At 45.0% G+C, this 16437-nt stretch overlaps 1 protein-coding gene across 6 annotated transcripts in view; it reads left to right on the top strand.

Annotated features, from left to right (window-relative positions):
• The window catches only part of NINL (ninein like), a 138129-nt gene that overhangs the window by 64094 nt on the left and 57598 nt on the right, over positions 1–16437 (top strand). For 5 of the 6 annotated variants that reach the window (XR_005376770.1, XM_038570237.1, XM_038570236.1 and 2 more), the window contains 5 exons: positions 6050–6146; positions 10198–10376; positions 12365–12431; positions 14231–14421; positions 15168–15320. Coding sequence is in view for 5 of the 6 variants with exons in the window: in XM_038570237.1 (XP_038426165.1) it covers positions 6050–6146; positions 10198–10376; positions 12365–12431; positions 14231–14421; positions 15168–15320 (687 nt within the window). In the remaining variant the exon portion in view is untranslated. Of the gene's footprint in view, positions 1–6049; positions 6147–10197; positions 10377–12364; positions 12432–14230; positions 14422–15167; positions 15321–16437 lie in introns of those variants that run through there. The other variant, XM_038570238.1, reaches the window with a different exon arrangement.

The following is a 16437-nucleotide window of genomic DNA, read 5'->3' as shown; positions in this document are numbered from 1 at the left end:
AATAGTGGAGATTTCAGGAATTTTTCAAAGAAAATCAAGAGAAATCCTTTTTCCTGGAGAATTGATTGGCTGTTTAGTTTAGCACATTTCCAGTTTCCTTGTAGTAACTAGCATATATGACACCATGTAAATGTTAGTCATTGATACTTCAGTTATAAAAATGAACGATATTATAAATAATAATAATTTGAATTAAAAGGTAATGTTTTAAGGTGTTGAGGGTATGCTCATTTTTAATTCATATTTCTTGTTAAAGAAACATTATCAAGATCTGGTTTCAAGCTAGAAATTAATGTGGCCTAAGATTTCTGTGGCGTGTGGGAAATTTCCATTGAATTCTGTGTTATGATCAGTGGCAAGGATCTTTAGTTTTTTAAATTTCGTCAGAAAGAGAATTTTACTCTCAAAAAATAATTATTTTTTAAATTGAAATAGTTGACATACAATGTTGCATTAGTTTTAGGTGCACAAGGTAGTAATTGGACAGGTGTATATGTTATGCTATGCTCACCATGGGCATGGCTACCATCTGTCACCATACATTACTACAGTACCATCGACTCTATTCTCTATGCTGTGACTTTTATCCTCATGACTTCTTATTCCATAACTGGAAGCCTATATTTCCCACTCCCCTTCAACATTTTGCCCATCTCCCATTACCTTCCCCTTTGGCAACTATCAGTCAATTTGTTCTCTATATTTATGGGTCTGTTTTTGCTTTTTGTTTGTTTTTTCATTTGTTTTATTTTTTAGATTCTATTTTTTTAGTTGACTATAAATGAAATCGTATGGCATTTGTCTTTTTGTGACTTACTTCATTTAGCAGGATACCCTCTTGTTCATCCATGTTGTCACAGATAAGTAAATTTCATCCTTTCTTATGACTGAGCACTATTCCTTTGTTTATCTATACACGTTTCCCTTATCTGTTCATCTGTTGACGCTGGAGCTGCTTCTGTATCTTTGCTGTTGTAAATAATGTTGGAATAAATATAGAGGTGCATATACTTGAAAAAATAATTATTAACATTAGTGCTACTGAAAATAATTTTAAAGTTGAAAGTGATTCTCAATCGCAGGGTCCAGCCTCTTTATTTGTGATAAGTGAGTACAAGATTATACAGAGATAATGGTGTGTCCTTTTTGGTGAAGCACCTGAGTCCTGTGGGTTTGTTCTTCCCCTTTTCTTGAACTATGAAGAAAGAAAACACAGAAACACAAGCTCAGTGAGAATAATACCAGATAAAATGGCAACACACTTGGCCATCAGATACCACTACTATTCGATGGTTGGAAGGAAGTCAACTGTTAAGTGTTATCAAAGACACAAAAGATTAGATCAAGCAAAATTGTCATTTCATTTTGCTTCCATGTATTTGACAAGTATTTTTGAGCACTTAGTATGTGCTGGGTAATATGCAGAAGCTAGGAATGTGATAATCAAAAAATATAATGTCTGTCTTCATATGAAATGAAATATATGCAAGACAGCATTGATTCAAGTAGCAAAAGATTAGAAACAGCATTTTATTTTATTTTTTTAAAGATTTTCTTTATTTATTCATGAGAGAGAGAGACAGAGACACAGGCAGAGGGAGAAGTAAGCTCCATTCAGGGAGCCTGATGTGGGTCCAGGCCGAAGGCAGGCGCTAAACTGCTGAGCCACCCAGGGATCCCAGAAACAGCATTTTCTTTTTCTTTTTTTTTTTTTTTTCTTTTTCTTTTTCTTTTTCTTTTTCTTTTTCTTTTTCTTTTTCTTTTTCTTTTTCTTTTTCTTTTTCTTTCTTTCTTTTTTTTTTTTTTAGAAACAGCATTTTCAATATGAGATTGGTTAAATATATTCTGATAGATCTCTCTGATGAAATTTATCCAGTCCTAGAAAAGTAAGAAGGCTTCAGACATCCTTGGTAGTGGCAAGTTAGCAAACTCAGGCCAACCTTCCAGTGAGGGCTACTAAAAAAGCTGAACAAAATCATAAAAATAAAGATCTGAAAATGGTAAAGGGCAAATAAGTCAGTGAGGAATTACCAGCCTAAAAATCTGATAAATCACACACTGAGAGAGGTTCAGCTCAGCAAACAAAACCCCATTTGTGCCGAAAAACTGTGAAATTGATGTGGTCTTTGGGATCTTAGAGGGCCAGGAAAATCTGTGTCAAAACCCAGGTTCACCCGAGGTAGAGAATCTGATAAATTAGCCCCCAATTTAAGGGATGATAGGAATCAGCCATTGTGCCTTTTGCTGCCTGAGCTTGTATCCTCTCAGTGGTCTAGATGAACCTCACTTAGCTGAAGGTGGTCCTGCCCAGGTGGTACTGTCAACCATTTGCCAAAAGCAAATAAAAGTCCTCTCTTGAGAAATGCCATTATTCAAGATCTGTAATTGTTCCCATGTTATATTTAAATACAATAAGCAGCATACAGTCAAGGATAACTAGCACACAAATAAGTTAGGATGAGCAAGAACCAGGAGAAACAACAGGCAACAGAAGCAGATGCACACAGCTTGCAAGGTGCTGGGATTACTGTAAACAAAATATAGGGATCCCTGGGTGGCGCAGCGGTTTGGCGCCTGCCTTTGGCCCAGGGCGCGGTCCTGGATATCCGGGATCGAATCCCACGTCAGGCTCCCGGTGCATGGAGCCTGCTTCTCCCTCTGCCTGTGTCTCTGCCTCTCTCTCTCTCACTGTGTGCCTATCATAAATAAATAAAAAGTTAAAAAAAAAATTAAAAAAAAAAAACAACAAAATATAAAAATTGTGGTTACTAACCATGTGAGGAGAGATTCTTTTTAAAAGCTTGAACATACCTATAGGAAAGAGGGAACTCTAAAAAGTGATATAACAAATCTGAACAAAGAACCAAATAAAACTTTAAGAACTGAAAAGTGTGATTGCCAAAATCAGAACCTAATGTAAGAGTTTAATAGTTAGTAGGCAAATTAGACACAGCAAAGGAGAGCATTCATTAACTGGAATTATCCAGAATGTAGCATGAAAATATAACAGAAGGAAGAGTGAGAAGGTTCAACCTTCCAACATCTCTTTATTTGGAATCCTAGGAAGAAAGAAGTGAATGGGGTAGGGCTTTATGAATAGCTAAAAAAATTTGTAGAACAGATTTGGGATTGCCAAAGCCTGCTGAATTCCAAGTAGCGTAAATACAAAGAAATCTACAGCTGGCCATATTATTGTGAAACTGAAAGTGAACTTAGAGAGATCATCAGAAAAGCAGCCAGAGATGGGTATACAAGATCCCTGCATTTTTCCTACAGCTGTGTGTGAATCTATAATTATCTCAAAATGGAAAGTTTAATGTTTAAAAGCTGTCCTATGAAAATAGATGTGTCCTGTAATGAGCCCTACATTGACAGCTACTTCCTCAGATGTAACAGTACAAGCCAGAAACTAGTGGAAAGTATCTCCAATTTGCTAATAGAAAAACATCTGCCAACCTGAATTCCATGCTCAGCAAAAAGATCCTTTAAGAGTAAAGGTGAAAGACTGCATCTGCAAGAAGATGAATTCTGCTCAGTTATGAAAAGATACAGAGGCCAAGACATCCAATAAGTGTGTTGAGTATTTACTGTTTGCCAGCAGTGGCATCACATGCTAATTGGGAAGAAAAATATAAACAAATGCACAAATAATCCAATGTCAGGTCATGATAATATGTGTATCCCAGACAAACAGCTGCATTTAGTGCTCAGTGGCAGCAACAAAGGTTTGCTCATTCAAATTCTGTGCCAGATTTGAGAAGCATGCTTGGACCTACAGCCCCAAACCTGCTTTTCTAGCACTTCCTGGTGACCTTTTGACCCATCTAAGCCCTCTTGTTGACTTTTTTCTGCATGACGTTTACTGAAGAATCCATAAAGAAAAGAGCATGTATCAGAAGTGTATGCGCAATGACTATCCCATACAGAGCACATCTGGGTAACCAGCATCCTTAATCCCTCCCCATGTGCCTTGCAGTCCCTCTGTCTCTCAGGCTACCGCTGTCCTGACACTAACACTATAGATTTGTTTTGCCTGTTTCTGATCTTTATAGAATGGAAATACACAGTACCTGCTCAGTACATACTCTCTGACTTCCTTTACTCAACCTATCTGTGAAATACACTTCACCTTGTTGTCTCTCAGTGTTTTTTTTTTTTCATCATCATATTTCATTGTCTGACTATATTATCATTTATTTAGCCATTCTATTTATGGATATCTTGGTCATTTCCCCATTCTTTTTTTTAAAAGATTATTTATTTATTTAGAGAGAAAGAGAGAGATAGCAAGAGAGAGCACTAGCAAGGGGGAGAGGGAGAAGCAGCCTTCCTCCCAGCAGGGAGCCCAATGTGGGGCTTGATCTCAGAACCCTGGGATCCCAACCTGAGCCGAAGGCAGATGCCCAACTGACTGAGCCACCCAGGTGGCCCCTCCACTATTCTTCTAATACCTTGTTTATCTGCTTGAAAAAAGTTTATTGAAAGTGAAGTAAAAACATTTCAGATACTCAAAAAGAATTTAGCACCAGCATACTTAAGAAAAATGAAATTCTAAAAGATGTACTTCAGGGATCCCTGGGTGGCGCAGCGGTTTGGCGCCTGCCTTTGGCCCAGGGCACGATCCTGGAGACCCGGGATCAAGTCCCACGTCGGGCTCCCGGTGCATGGAGCCTGCTTCTCCCTCTGCCTATGTCTCTGCCTCTCTCTCTCTCTGTGTGACTATCATAAATAAATAAAAATTAAAAAAAAAATAAAAGATGTACTTCAAATAGAAAATTATCCTAGGCAGAAGGTCAGAAATATAAGAACAAATGAAAAAGCAGTAAGTATTTGAATAATTCTCAATGAACATTGATTTATGTAAAATATATAATATTTTGTATGGGTTTAAAATAGAGTGAGTTAAAATATATGACAATATATGAAAATTGGGAGCGTAGTAAATGAAAGTGTTACATAGGCTTCGAGTTCTCACGGAAGAGGGTAAAAAAGTATTAACTAATAGTAAACTTTGATAAGCTGAGGATATGCATTGTAGTTTTTAGGATAAGCCAGAGAAAGGAAATAGACAACATAATTTCTCACTTAGTAATAGGAAGATGAAGTCCTAAAAAAAAAAAAAAAAGTAAACCCAAAAAGAGGAAATCAGGGAGAAAAACACAAGCAAGTCCAATTGAAAGTGTACAATAGAATAGTAGATTTAAGTCCAAATATATCAGTAATTATATTAAATGTCAGTAGACTAAATAGTTAAAGTTTTTGGGATGCCTGGCTGATTCAGTTGGTTGAGTGTCTGCATTTGGCTCAAGTTATAATCCCAGAGTCCTGATAAAGCCCTGCTTTGGGCTCCCTGCTTTGAGCCAGCCACTGGAAACAATGGGAATATCCATCAGTAGGAGAATGGATTAATGAATTTTTGCACAGGTAAATGATGGAATAGTATACAGCAGGGAAAATGCATTATTCATGGCAGCTTGAATGAATATTACAGAAGTAATATTGAGTCTAAGAAGCAGGATATAAAAATATATACATATGATTCCATTTAGATCAAATTTGAAAAGAGGTAAAACTAAACCATATTCATCAGGGATGCCTACAAATGAGATCTAAAAGCAAAGATGTTAATACTGTAAAAGTCAGAGTAGGGGGGCAGGGGATTTAATTAGGAAACGAGCCATGGTAGAGGAGCCTCTAAGGTGCTGGCAGTATTCCATTTCTTGGTGGGGTAGTGATAGCCTGGATATTTTCTTTATGTATATTAATGTTTTATGATCATCAGCTCCCCCTTTTGGTTACTATTTTCTAATTATTAAACTTGGTAATAGGGTTTTTTGGTGATTAGTTTGTGACTCACTTTTACTTTTCTTACTACAGTCTTCTATGTAAAAAAAATCTTAAGTGATATTAGAAAAAACGAAATGAATATGCTCAGCAGGAAAGGCAACAATAAGATGTTTCCATCTGAAAATAAAAACAGAAGGCTAAGGTATTTATATATGTGATCTGTTGAAAGTAGTGTTGACCTCTCTTTTCTTACATTCACCAGGTTAACTTTGAGGAATTTAAAGAAGGTTTTGTGGCATTGCTGTCATCAAATGCTGGTGCTGGCCCCTCAGACGAAGACAGTAGTTCTTTGGAATCAAGTAAGGATTTCCTTGCTCGCCTCAAGTGTTTGTTTCATTATTTTTCTGTTATCTTCTGGAGTGTGATATTCAGATTGAAGAATGTAGCAGGTCTGAGAATGAAATTATAACTTCGTTCCCTTACTGCCCACCTATGTGGACTGGAACAAGACATTGGGTTTCTTCTTCTTTGTTTCCTTATTTGTACACTAGTGTTGGAAAGGAGAAGCTCTATTGTTTTCCTTTACACTCTGTGCCCTGAATACTGCTGGCACTTCTGGTGACCAAATGTGTCAGTCTGTTGCACAGCAGACAAGTCTCCAGCACCATCTGGGTGTCCTCCACTGTAGCTCAGTCCTGACATTGCCTACCTGGGGCTGGCCCCAGATTCCACTGGCTAAGGCCTCAGTCCCACAATATGGTCCTCATGTCTGATGCCAGTCATGGGTCCAGGTTGTCACCTATGCTTCTGACTGGCTATGAATCAGAGGTGCCATAGCCCCTTTCTGAGGTTCAGTGAATTTGCAGGAGGAGATCCTAGAACTCAGGAAAACAGTTTATGCATATCATCAGTTCATTATAAAAGGATGTAACTCAGAAACAGCCAGGTGGAAGAGGGCCACAGGGCAAGGTATGGGGAAAGGTGCAGAGCTTCCGTGCCCTCTCCAGGCTTGCCACAATCCCCCAATCTCTCTGTGTTCACCCTAGAAGCTCTCTGAACCCTGTCCTGTTAGGTTTTTTTTTTTTTTTTTTTTTAATTTTTATTTATTTATGATAGTCACAGAGAGAGAGAGAGAGAGAGAGGCAGAGACACAGGCAGAGGGAGAAGCAGGCTCCATGCACCGGGAGCCCGACGTGGGATTCGATCCCGGGTCTCCAGGATCCCGCCCTGGGCCAAAGGCAGGCGCTAAACCACTGCGCCACCCAGGGATCCCTGTCCTGTTAGGTTTTTATGCAGGCTTCCATTACGTAGGCATGACTGATCAAATCATTGGCTCTTGGTGATTGAACTCAATCTCCAGCCTTTCCGCTTTCCCCAGAGGTCAGAATGGCGCTATAGGTTCTAACCCACTAATCACATGGTTAGGTCCCTGGGCACCCAGCCCCCATCCCTAAGAGCTTTCCAGAAGTCACTTCATTAACATAAACTCAGGTTTGGTTGCTCTTGTCACTTAGGAAATTTCAAGGGTTCTAGGATCACTGGCCCAGGGATGAGATAAAGACCAAATATATATTTATTATAAATTACAGTATCCTAAGTGTCAAATAATACTATGTGCTGTCCTTACAGCATGCACTGTTGACAAGATAAAATTGGTGTAGAGCAGCTGAAGTTTCAGGAATTGAAAGCACAGTGCAGACACAGGTGTATCTAGACCACTGAGGTTAGTAGGATATTGCCAGCCAGAGACAGACCCCACTGTATCTTCTGTCAGATGGTGATGTTGTATTGTGCTGATTGGCCCAATAAGACTTCTCTTACGGGAGTGAAGCTGGTGGGACAAACATAGCATGTCCCAGGGGAAGTGGCATCCTGAGGGCATTGCCCCCTGGCTTCAGTAATGGTCAGGAGGTGGAGGGAGGGTTTGGAGAGCATGTAGATTGTGGGGTGAGGGTCAGAAGATGCTGATAGACTTTGTCATTAGTGACTGCTCCGTCAGACTTGAGGCTGTGAATGACATGGTTCAGACCCATCTTGGCTATCTCCGACGAGCACTGGGCGGGTGAGTGACATGGGGCCTGGGGCAGTGGGTCTGAGGTTGGAGGTATGGTATTGATGAGCAGATCGAGGCGGGAGCTCCTTCCCTCAGCCCCACAGCAGGCTCTTGCCACGCAGATCTTGTTCTGGAGCAGGTGTGTGACGATGACTGGGATAACTGTGGGAGGGCTTGAGGCAGAGGAGTGGAAAAGTGAAAAGGATGAGAGCTCACATTGATTGTCTTCAATGTGCCAATCTCCCAGCCATCTGTGGCGTTATATCATACCCATTATTTAGATGAGGAACTGAGGCCTGATGTGTGAAGGGATTTATTTGTCCAAGATCCCACAGCTAGTAAGTGATGACCAATTTGAGTCACAATTTTCCAGTTGTAAGCCCCAAGCCCCTGTTAGAACCCGCTCCTTCCACTGGCTGCTGCAGGTTGCAGAGTATCTGGGTATAGGGCAGAGAGCCCTGCTGTGGGAGGAGCATACCAGGGGTGGGAACCATTTACAGGACCCTTGGGGCATTCACTGTTGCTTTGTCTGACACTTTTCTTCTTCAACAAATGAAGAGCACCACTGACCTTTAGTAACACAGGATTTGGGAATGTGGCCCGTGATTGTGTACAGGAATGGAAAGGTGGTGGCGGCTGACACTGTACATGCCCCCTCCATGCTAGAGAATGCATGGAACTTCTACACTTAAAACTGGATCTGTGGACATGCACTGAGACAAGAGCTTCCAAAGAGACAAGGAGCTATTCCAGGAATTGTGTTTTTTTCCCCACCAATTGTATTCTTTTTAATTTTCTTTGGCTTTTTCTTTTCTTTTGGATTTCAAAGCTTTCCTTAATTAAATGGCCGGATGTGTGGCCTGAGACTCCTCCCTCCTGCCAGCTTAAGGCCATCAGAGCCCCTCTGAGTTTTCAGTACTTGGTTTCCTAAATGCTTGCTGGCTTCCCACTTCCTGCCTGATAGGCCTTTCCCTCTTCCTAAAGCACCTCTAGGTGGAAGGAAGATTCTTCCCCCACCCACATTCTCTGGCCTGCAGCCTCTCTGTAAGCAGAAAGCATGCTCAGATCAGAGCCTGTACTCACTGGGCCTCACTTGCCCTTTGGCAGCTGTCTGGTGGGAGCCTTTTGCTGTGTTTGTACTTTCCTCTTCTGAATGCTGCTGGGTGTGCTTACAGGTTGTCCTGTTTTCCATCTGCTGACTTGGACACTTTGCTCTCCTCTAGAGCACATCCCATGCCTGTTGCCCCAGGGAGATCGGTATAGTGCCCATGATTACCTCTGAGTGTCCCAGTGAGGTGAGAAAAGGGCTATATTCACCCTGCATGTTGTCAGCCGTCACCGTCTGTACATCCATGTGGAACTTGGCGTACTCCTCCATTGACCCCAGTGTCTGTCTGTCACTGGCATTACTGTGCTTCCAGTTGGCCAAGCTGAACCCGGCCTCCTCCTCTGTTATGGTTCCAAGGGCAGGGGCTATGGCCTGACCGTTTGGGGCAGGGAAGAAAGGAATGATGTGGTACTCAGCCTGACGGAGCATGGTTCCCCTCAGTGCGGTGCCTCTCAATTTCCCCAGACTGGCCTTGCTTCATTGGACCCTATGCCTTTCTCTCCAAGCTGCCCATTCTGGTTATTTGCCTCTGAACCTGTGTCCTGTCCTGGCCTCTGCCCACAAGGCTCTCCCCAGGCTCTCTCCCACCCACCCACATTGCGCACAGAGACAATGTCATTTCTTCTCTACCTGAGAGGTCCCTGTGGGCTCTGTCCAGGAGTGGATAGGTAAGGAGGGAAGAAGGAAGTACACGGGGCTGTTAAGGTTTAAGGGATTCTTGTGAATCCCGGACTAAAACCCATACCTGCCTCTCTGCCCCAGACTTCAGACCTGCCAAGTTTGAGCCTCCTGGACTGTGTCTGAGGTCCACGCCCAAACTGCCCTGACATCCTGTCCAGATGGGGTCCTGAAGTGAGCAGGATGGGAAGTGACCTTCTGTTCTCTAGAGCAGTATGTTGCTGGATTATTGGAGGATTTTTTCTTTGCATTAAAATCTATTAATATTAGTCTTTTATAATATAAACTAGTCTTTTTGTATTAGTAGTAGTCTTTTATTACCTAAACCAAAACTAAATATGCTGAAAAAAATTTGAATGGCACATAGATTTAGAGTAGAAAGTCCCTGTCTCCCAGCCTGGGTTTCTCAGTCCCCTGAGGATTAGGAAGAAGAGATTGACCACTGGTAACTGTTCTCTGTGTTCTTCCAGACATTCTCTGTGTGCATTTGTAAGAGGCGCACTCTGCATCTTGAAACAAGTTGCCACAGCATGCTCGGACCTCCCCACCAAACCTCCCATTTTCTTTCCAGCCACTTCTCGTGCTGTCCCGCCAAAGTATGTGAGCGGCTGTAAGTGGTATGGTCGCTGGAGCCGGCCCGAGCCCAAGCCATGTGGCTCTGCAACAGGAGTCAAATGTTTACCAGAACAGCAGCCCTGGACCAGCAGGAGAGGCCCGCTCCGTCGCTCTGCATCCCTGGAAAGTGTGGAGGTGGGTCAGGTTCCCCTTTCTGACTCCAGGTCACCGTTTTGCTTCGTCGTTGTGACATGACTACAAGAGGATGTAAGGGGCAGGTGGGCATTCCTGGGCATCTCAAGTCACCAGAAGCATGGGTACACTTTGGGGAATGACATTTTGTTCTAAAGTATCTCTGGGTCTGATTATCTGCAGGGAAATTCTGGCCAGTGGGTGTACTCCTTCAGACATTGGGGCAGTGGAGAATTTGTGCCCAAATCACTTGTTTCTTTCCCTCCCCTGCTTACCACCATCAGCTTTCCCCCAGCACGGCGAGAAGACTGGTTTCATGGTTTCATGGGAGTGAGGGAAAGGGAAGATGCCCCTGCAAGGTTAGGAGTTGGGAAGTACCAAGCCCGCAGTCCCACTTGCCTTGAATACTTAGAACATACCAAGGCCCACACACTTAGAATTTGGCGAAGATGTGCCAGACAGCTCCTGGGGCCTTGGGGGAGGATATCAGGCCTCTGTGTCCTCAGTTGTTCACTGCTGCTGAGACTGACCCCAGAGACGGGCTGCTGGAGCCTGACAGCCTTTACGTCAGGAAATATCCATGGGGCAGATCCACAGTTTTCAAGTTAACCATGGATTCCTTAGACCTAGTTTCCAGGCATTCCAGAAGGTTCCTGCTCTCTCTGTGATGTCTACTTTGTCAGGTAGGACTTTGTCATGGGGACTTCTTTTCAATAGGACAGCTCTGGGCCTCTCACATTAATCTGTGTATGTTCAACATTTGGTTATATCCTAGAGTCCCTTTGTTCAGGGATGCTCTATGTCTAGATGACAAACCCCAGGTGTTCACTTTTTTATCCTCTTTAACTTTGGTCCTCAGAGATGGAGATCTGAGGACTCTGCACTGTCTCTGTAGTACTGTTTTGCTTATTAAAACCATCTTTGATCCCTGGAACTACAACATGGGAAAAATGCTGTTTTTAGGGTTGTCATTTGGGCTGAATGCATTAGAAAAATGGGATGTAGCACCACTCCCAGATTCTATTCTCACTTCAGTACTGGCTATGAAGGGCACTGAGTCTTGGTCAACTTGGCATTCCTTCCAGAATCAGTCATGGAATACGCAGCTTCTGTCAGAAGCAGACTTTGACTTTGTAGTTGGCTGACATGACCACAAAAACACGAGGTTTTTGCTTGAGTCAAGTGTTTCTTGGTGGCCTGCCCTCTGCAGGGTACAGCTGGCAAAGGGCCCTGAGGTGGCAGCTGCTTGCTATGCATGCTGTCTCTGGAGCTCTTGGAGGGATGGAGAAAACCACTGTCCATCCAGCTGTTTTCTGAACTGGTAAGGGACGGGGTGCAGAGAGGTGAGGATCATTAAGTTGAGTCAAGATGATGTCGTGTGATGGAAGGTTGACTGTGCTCCACAGCCACTCGTCTCCAGTGCTGGTGTCTAAAGCCAGCGTCACAAAGAGATGTTGACTGGGAAGTCTTTTTCTCTCCTATTAGGGTACAAGTGCTGGATTGTGTTTTTGTGTGAACTACTGATGACTTAGTTTATGTGGAGGAGCCTCACATGTCCCTGTTTGTTTGTTTGTTTTTTAAGGTTTTTAAAATTTATTCATGCCAGACATAAAAAGAGAAGCAGAGGCAGAGGGAAAAGCAGACTCCCCATGGGGAGCCTGATGCGGGGCTCAATCCTGGGACCCTGGGATCATTTCCTGAGTCGAAGGCAGATACTCAACCACTGAGCCACCCAGGCGTCCCCACATGTCCCTGTTTCTATACCGTGGTGTTTGGTCTGTGAGAGGGAGCAGCTCTATGCTAGGGCCCTCAGCTGGGGTGCAGAGGCCACCTGCAGGTGTGGGCTTTCCCTCGAGCTGCATCTTACCCACTGTTGTTCCTCTTCCTCAGTCCCTACCCAGTCCCAAAAATACCCTGCTGTCTGTTCTTGGAGCTCTCTAGTCACTGCCACATAATCTGGGGAATTCATTTTTCTCTTTTCTTTTTCCCAGAGTCTCAAGTCAGACGAAGAAGCTGAAAGTGCTAAAGAACCTCAGAATGAGTTGTTTGAAGCACGAGGTAAAGCCACAGCTTCATGGTTGGTGCTCCTTCCTTACCTTTGACCAGTGTTTTGAAGTTCAGGGAACTGGGTCATGGTCAGTGAGCCAGCCATGTGCAATTTCCCGAGAAGCATGTGGTGTGGGTGGTGTCTCTGGTGGGTCCCTGTTCCAGAAGTAGTTCCAGCTGGGAGGTGGTCACTTGATCTGTAGCATCTCCTGAGGTCAGGCTCTTGGACAGAGGGCCCTGGCCAAGTGATCAGGATGGCTGTATGGTTCTCATGGTCTGTAAGGACCAGTGTGACCCCAGGCAGGCAGGGCCTTGGCTTGGTGTGCCAGGCCTGGGCACATCCTCTTCCTGCTGTGTGCAAGCAGTCTCGGCAACTGTCAGCAGCCCTGCCTAGATGAAATGCCCAACATGGTCCTGACCCTTGGAAGCCTCGCAAGAGCAACCAGAAGGCAGCAGCAGGTGTATATAAGCAGATCCTGGTGTGCCCACATGTGAGTCTGAGGGGCTTTTAATGATGCCTCCTACAGTGAGTGTGTCACAGCACAACAAGTACAGAACACTTGACTTGGAGGGAGAGACCAGAATTGACCTTGAATTTCTGCTGCAGTAAAAAATCAGTAGTCGGCACTTGAGCATGCTTTAGATTGTAGTCAAGACAAGGGCCATCGATCATTGTTTACCTCAGTGGCTATCAGGGGCACTGACCTGAGTGCCCACTTGGGCTGCTGGATGAAGCACATGGAGCATGAAGAGCAGCCACGCAATTGCATCTTTAAAAAAACAAAACAAAAAAAACAGAAAAAAAAAACCATTATTTTTTTAAAGATTTTATTTATTCATGAGAGACCCACAGAAGCAGAAACATAGGCAGAGGGAGAAGCAGGCTTCCTGCGGGGAGCCTGATGTGGGACTCGATCCCAGGGCTTCTGGATAATGACCTGAGCTGAAGGCAGACGCTTAACCACTGAGCCAGCCAAGTGCTCCCCACGCCATTGCATCTTAACTACTGTGGCCTCAATGTCTAAATCTAGGGCGAGAAAGGAAGGACTCTCCGAGAAGGTTTTGTGGCAGGTTTGGGTCTTTGCCCACAGGTTCTTTCTCGCCTTGAACGGAAACCTTCCCACTGGATTAGAACTGAGGGTAGTGCCTGAAACTCACATCACACTTCAGAGGATTTATTTACCTCCCCCGCCATCCCTGAGAAATAAACCCTAGCATTAGAGGTGCTTTTATGTTTTTACTTAGAAATTTCAGACACTTGAAGCTAGAAGAGACCTCAAAGAAGGGATCTTCAACCCAATACAGTGTTGTTGGTGAGCACACAGGCCAGTATGGACTGGCCATGGAGGGGAGGTTTGGCTTGAAGTGTGGCACATCCATGGATGGCTTTTCATGGATACCCCCAATGTCCACACGTTCTCTGGCAAAGCTCAGAAACAAGTTTCTAGAAATTGATTTTTTAAAAACTAGTCTTTTTGTTGTTGGGGTTTTTTGGGTAAATACAAATAATGCAGCCCTCATACATGCTTTCTGTGGTCTGACTTTAGGAAGTTCCCTTCAGAAAAAGCTTTTCCCCATGTGGACCAGAGATTCCCCTGCACTGACATTTTACTATGAAAAGTTGTAAACATAGAATGAAGATGAAAGAATCACACTGTGAACACCGTGTACCCGTCACCTAGATTCCACCTTTGATGCTTTGCTACTCAAGTGTGTCCATCTGATTTCAGAGTGAATTGCCAGCATTGTTGTGTTCCCCCAGCTGCTTCCACCTGGAGCATGGGATTTACCTGTCACTCTCCCTGCTTCAGGCCAGCTGCCAGCTTGGGGTTCCGAGGTCTTCGAGTGCCTCCACAAGCCCAGCAGCCTCTCTTTGGACACGCCCGAGAGCCGGGTCCGGGGCATATGGGAAGAGCTGGGCGTTGGCAGTAGCGGCCACCTCAACGAGCAGGAGCTGGCCATTGTTTGCCAGAGCATTGGGCTCCAGGGCCTGGAGAAGGAGGTGAGAGGGGCCAAGGCAGACCACATTCAAGGATGGGCTCTTTGTGGGGTCAGGCTGGTGTTGGGTCTGGAGAGTCCCTTCACCCTTCAGACACTGATGTGGAAAAAAAAACAAAAAAACAAAAACAGACACTGATGTGGTTGTGCCGCTTTCTGGTGTGTAGTAGTCCTTTCCTAACTCCCAGTGCTGCTGCTAAGGGCTGCACCCACACGGATCACGAGTAGCCTTCCCACCGGTGTCTGAGCATCTTCACCGTGACCCTTCCCCCACCTAGAGTTGCCCAGTTTGTGCGCCCAGCCCAGATACCCTGCTCTCCGAGGCAGGCTGCACTCCCCAGTGGCTGTATTCACCCCTTCCTTCCTCCTGTGGGGGCCAAGGAGAGTTGGGGGGCAGTGATGATGGGGAAGCTCCCCCTTACCCTACTAAAATCCCCTTTAGCCTGCTGTCCTTGCTAGTAGTACCTGAACCACTGAGGGCCAAGGGCACCTTCTATATTTGTGTCTTCCTCCTACCATCCACCAAGTTCCTGGCAGGTAGACTCTGAATGGATGTTTGTGGAATTGAGAAGTGCAGGTGGCACCTGTTTACAGTGGAGTGAAAACTGAGCAGGCATGTAGAGGTCATAGGCTGCAGCTGGGGGAGGTCAGGGGTGTCCCAGACCGTTTGAATTTGGTAAGGGTGAACAGACTGCCCTGCTTGGGGAGAACATCTGTGGCCTCAGGACAGGTGTGGTGGCTTTTGTCTAGGAACTGGAAGATCTGTTTAACAAACTGGATCAAGATGGAGACGGCCGAGTGAGTCTCGAGGAATTCCAGCTTGGCCTGTTCAATCATGGGCCTACTTCACTTCCAGGATCTTCCACCCTCAGCAAACCAAGCATGTCCTGGTCTCATTACCAGGTAAAGTGGGATGATCAGGCCTTGAACCACAGCAGTAGCAGTGGCCTTCAGCATCTGCACAGACCTGGACATCGGTGGGGGTGTGCACACATATGAGTGCACGTGGCTTAGATTCTAGAACCACACAGGTCTGGGGCTGATCTGACACTGCCCCTCCCCAGGTGTGTGCCCCTGATTGAGTTACTTGCCTTCTCTGGGCCTCAGACTCTTCATCTATAAGATGGGCTCCTACCTCATAGGGATTTTATGAGGATTACATGCAGTTTCTCGGTTGTCTCCTCATGGCCTATCCTAGTGCAGGAGAGGCTGCTTTCATCCTCGCTGTGGTGCTGTGAAAACACTCTGTACCTTCCCTAGGAGTGGTTCTCCAGGTCCTCCTCACCCTGTGCTTTCCCTGTCCTGTATTCCTCAGTTTTCTCTCTTGTACAAATACCAGGTCTCTGCAGATGGAGCAGTGCAGATTTTAGGCAGTTATTTAATTGTGATCGCATTTGTTTTTTCTCCATGCCGGGACAGAAGAACCTCTGTTTTCCACCACAGGGCACCATTCTCTGGGGGAATCTTGCCGATGCTTTTCTGCTGACATGGCTGATGGCGTAGTTTGTGGATAGTGGTGCAGGACTGGGAACATTGTTCTCTGCTAGGCTGGGTGATCTGAGAGTCCAGTCTCTGAATCTGAACCTGATGAGCATGGACAGAGAGGAAACTAGGAATGTTAAAGGAAGGTGTCAGGCCACATAAGGTCAGAGGCCATGATGAAGTCCCAAACAAGTCATGCTTGGCACCAGTAGAAGGATTGTGCCTCTTCTATAGTGGAGGTGCCCCTGTACCTGAGTCCCGCTGAGGATGCACAGCTGAACAGGGCTCTGAGCCATGGGACGCAGCAATGAGGCCGGGCAGCACCCATCTTTAGTCAGAGGTGCTGCTTGGGAAGCGCCCTGAGCCAACACGGCTGTGGGCAGAGGACATTGCATCCATGTGTGGACTCCGGCATGGCATGGTGGTGCTGGCCCTCAGGTGTGTGGCCTAGCTCCCACCTTCTCCTGCTAGGTCGCCATGACACACCTGTTCTTGAGCTCACAGTCCTCATGAAGGAAACGGGTGAGGGAGACAAGGA

This window comes from Canis lupus, chromosome 23 (assembly GCF_011100685.1).
Source record: "Canis lupus familiaris isolate Mischka breed German Shepherd chromosome 23, alternate assembly UU_Cfam_GSD_1.0, whole genome shotgun sequence".
NCBI classification, from domain to species: domain Eukaryota; kingdom Metazoa; phylum Chordata; class Mammalia; order Carnivora; family Canidae; genus Canis; species Canis lupus.
Note: the sequence above shows the minus strand (reverse complement) of the source record. Positions and strands in the feature narration are given on the sequence as shown.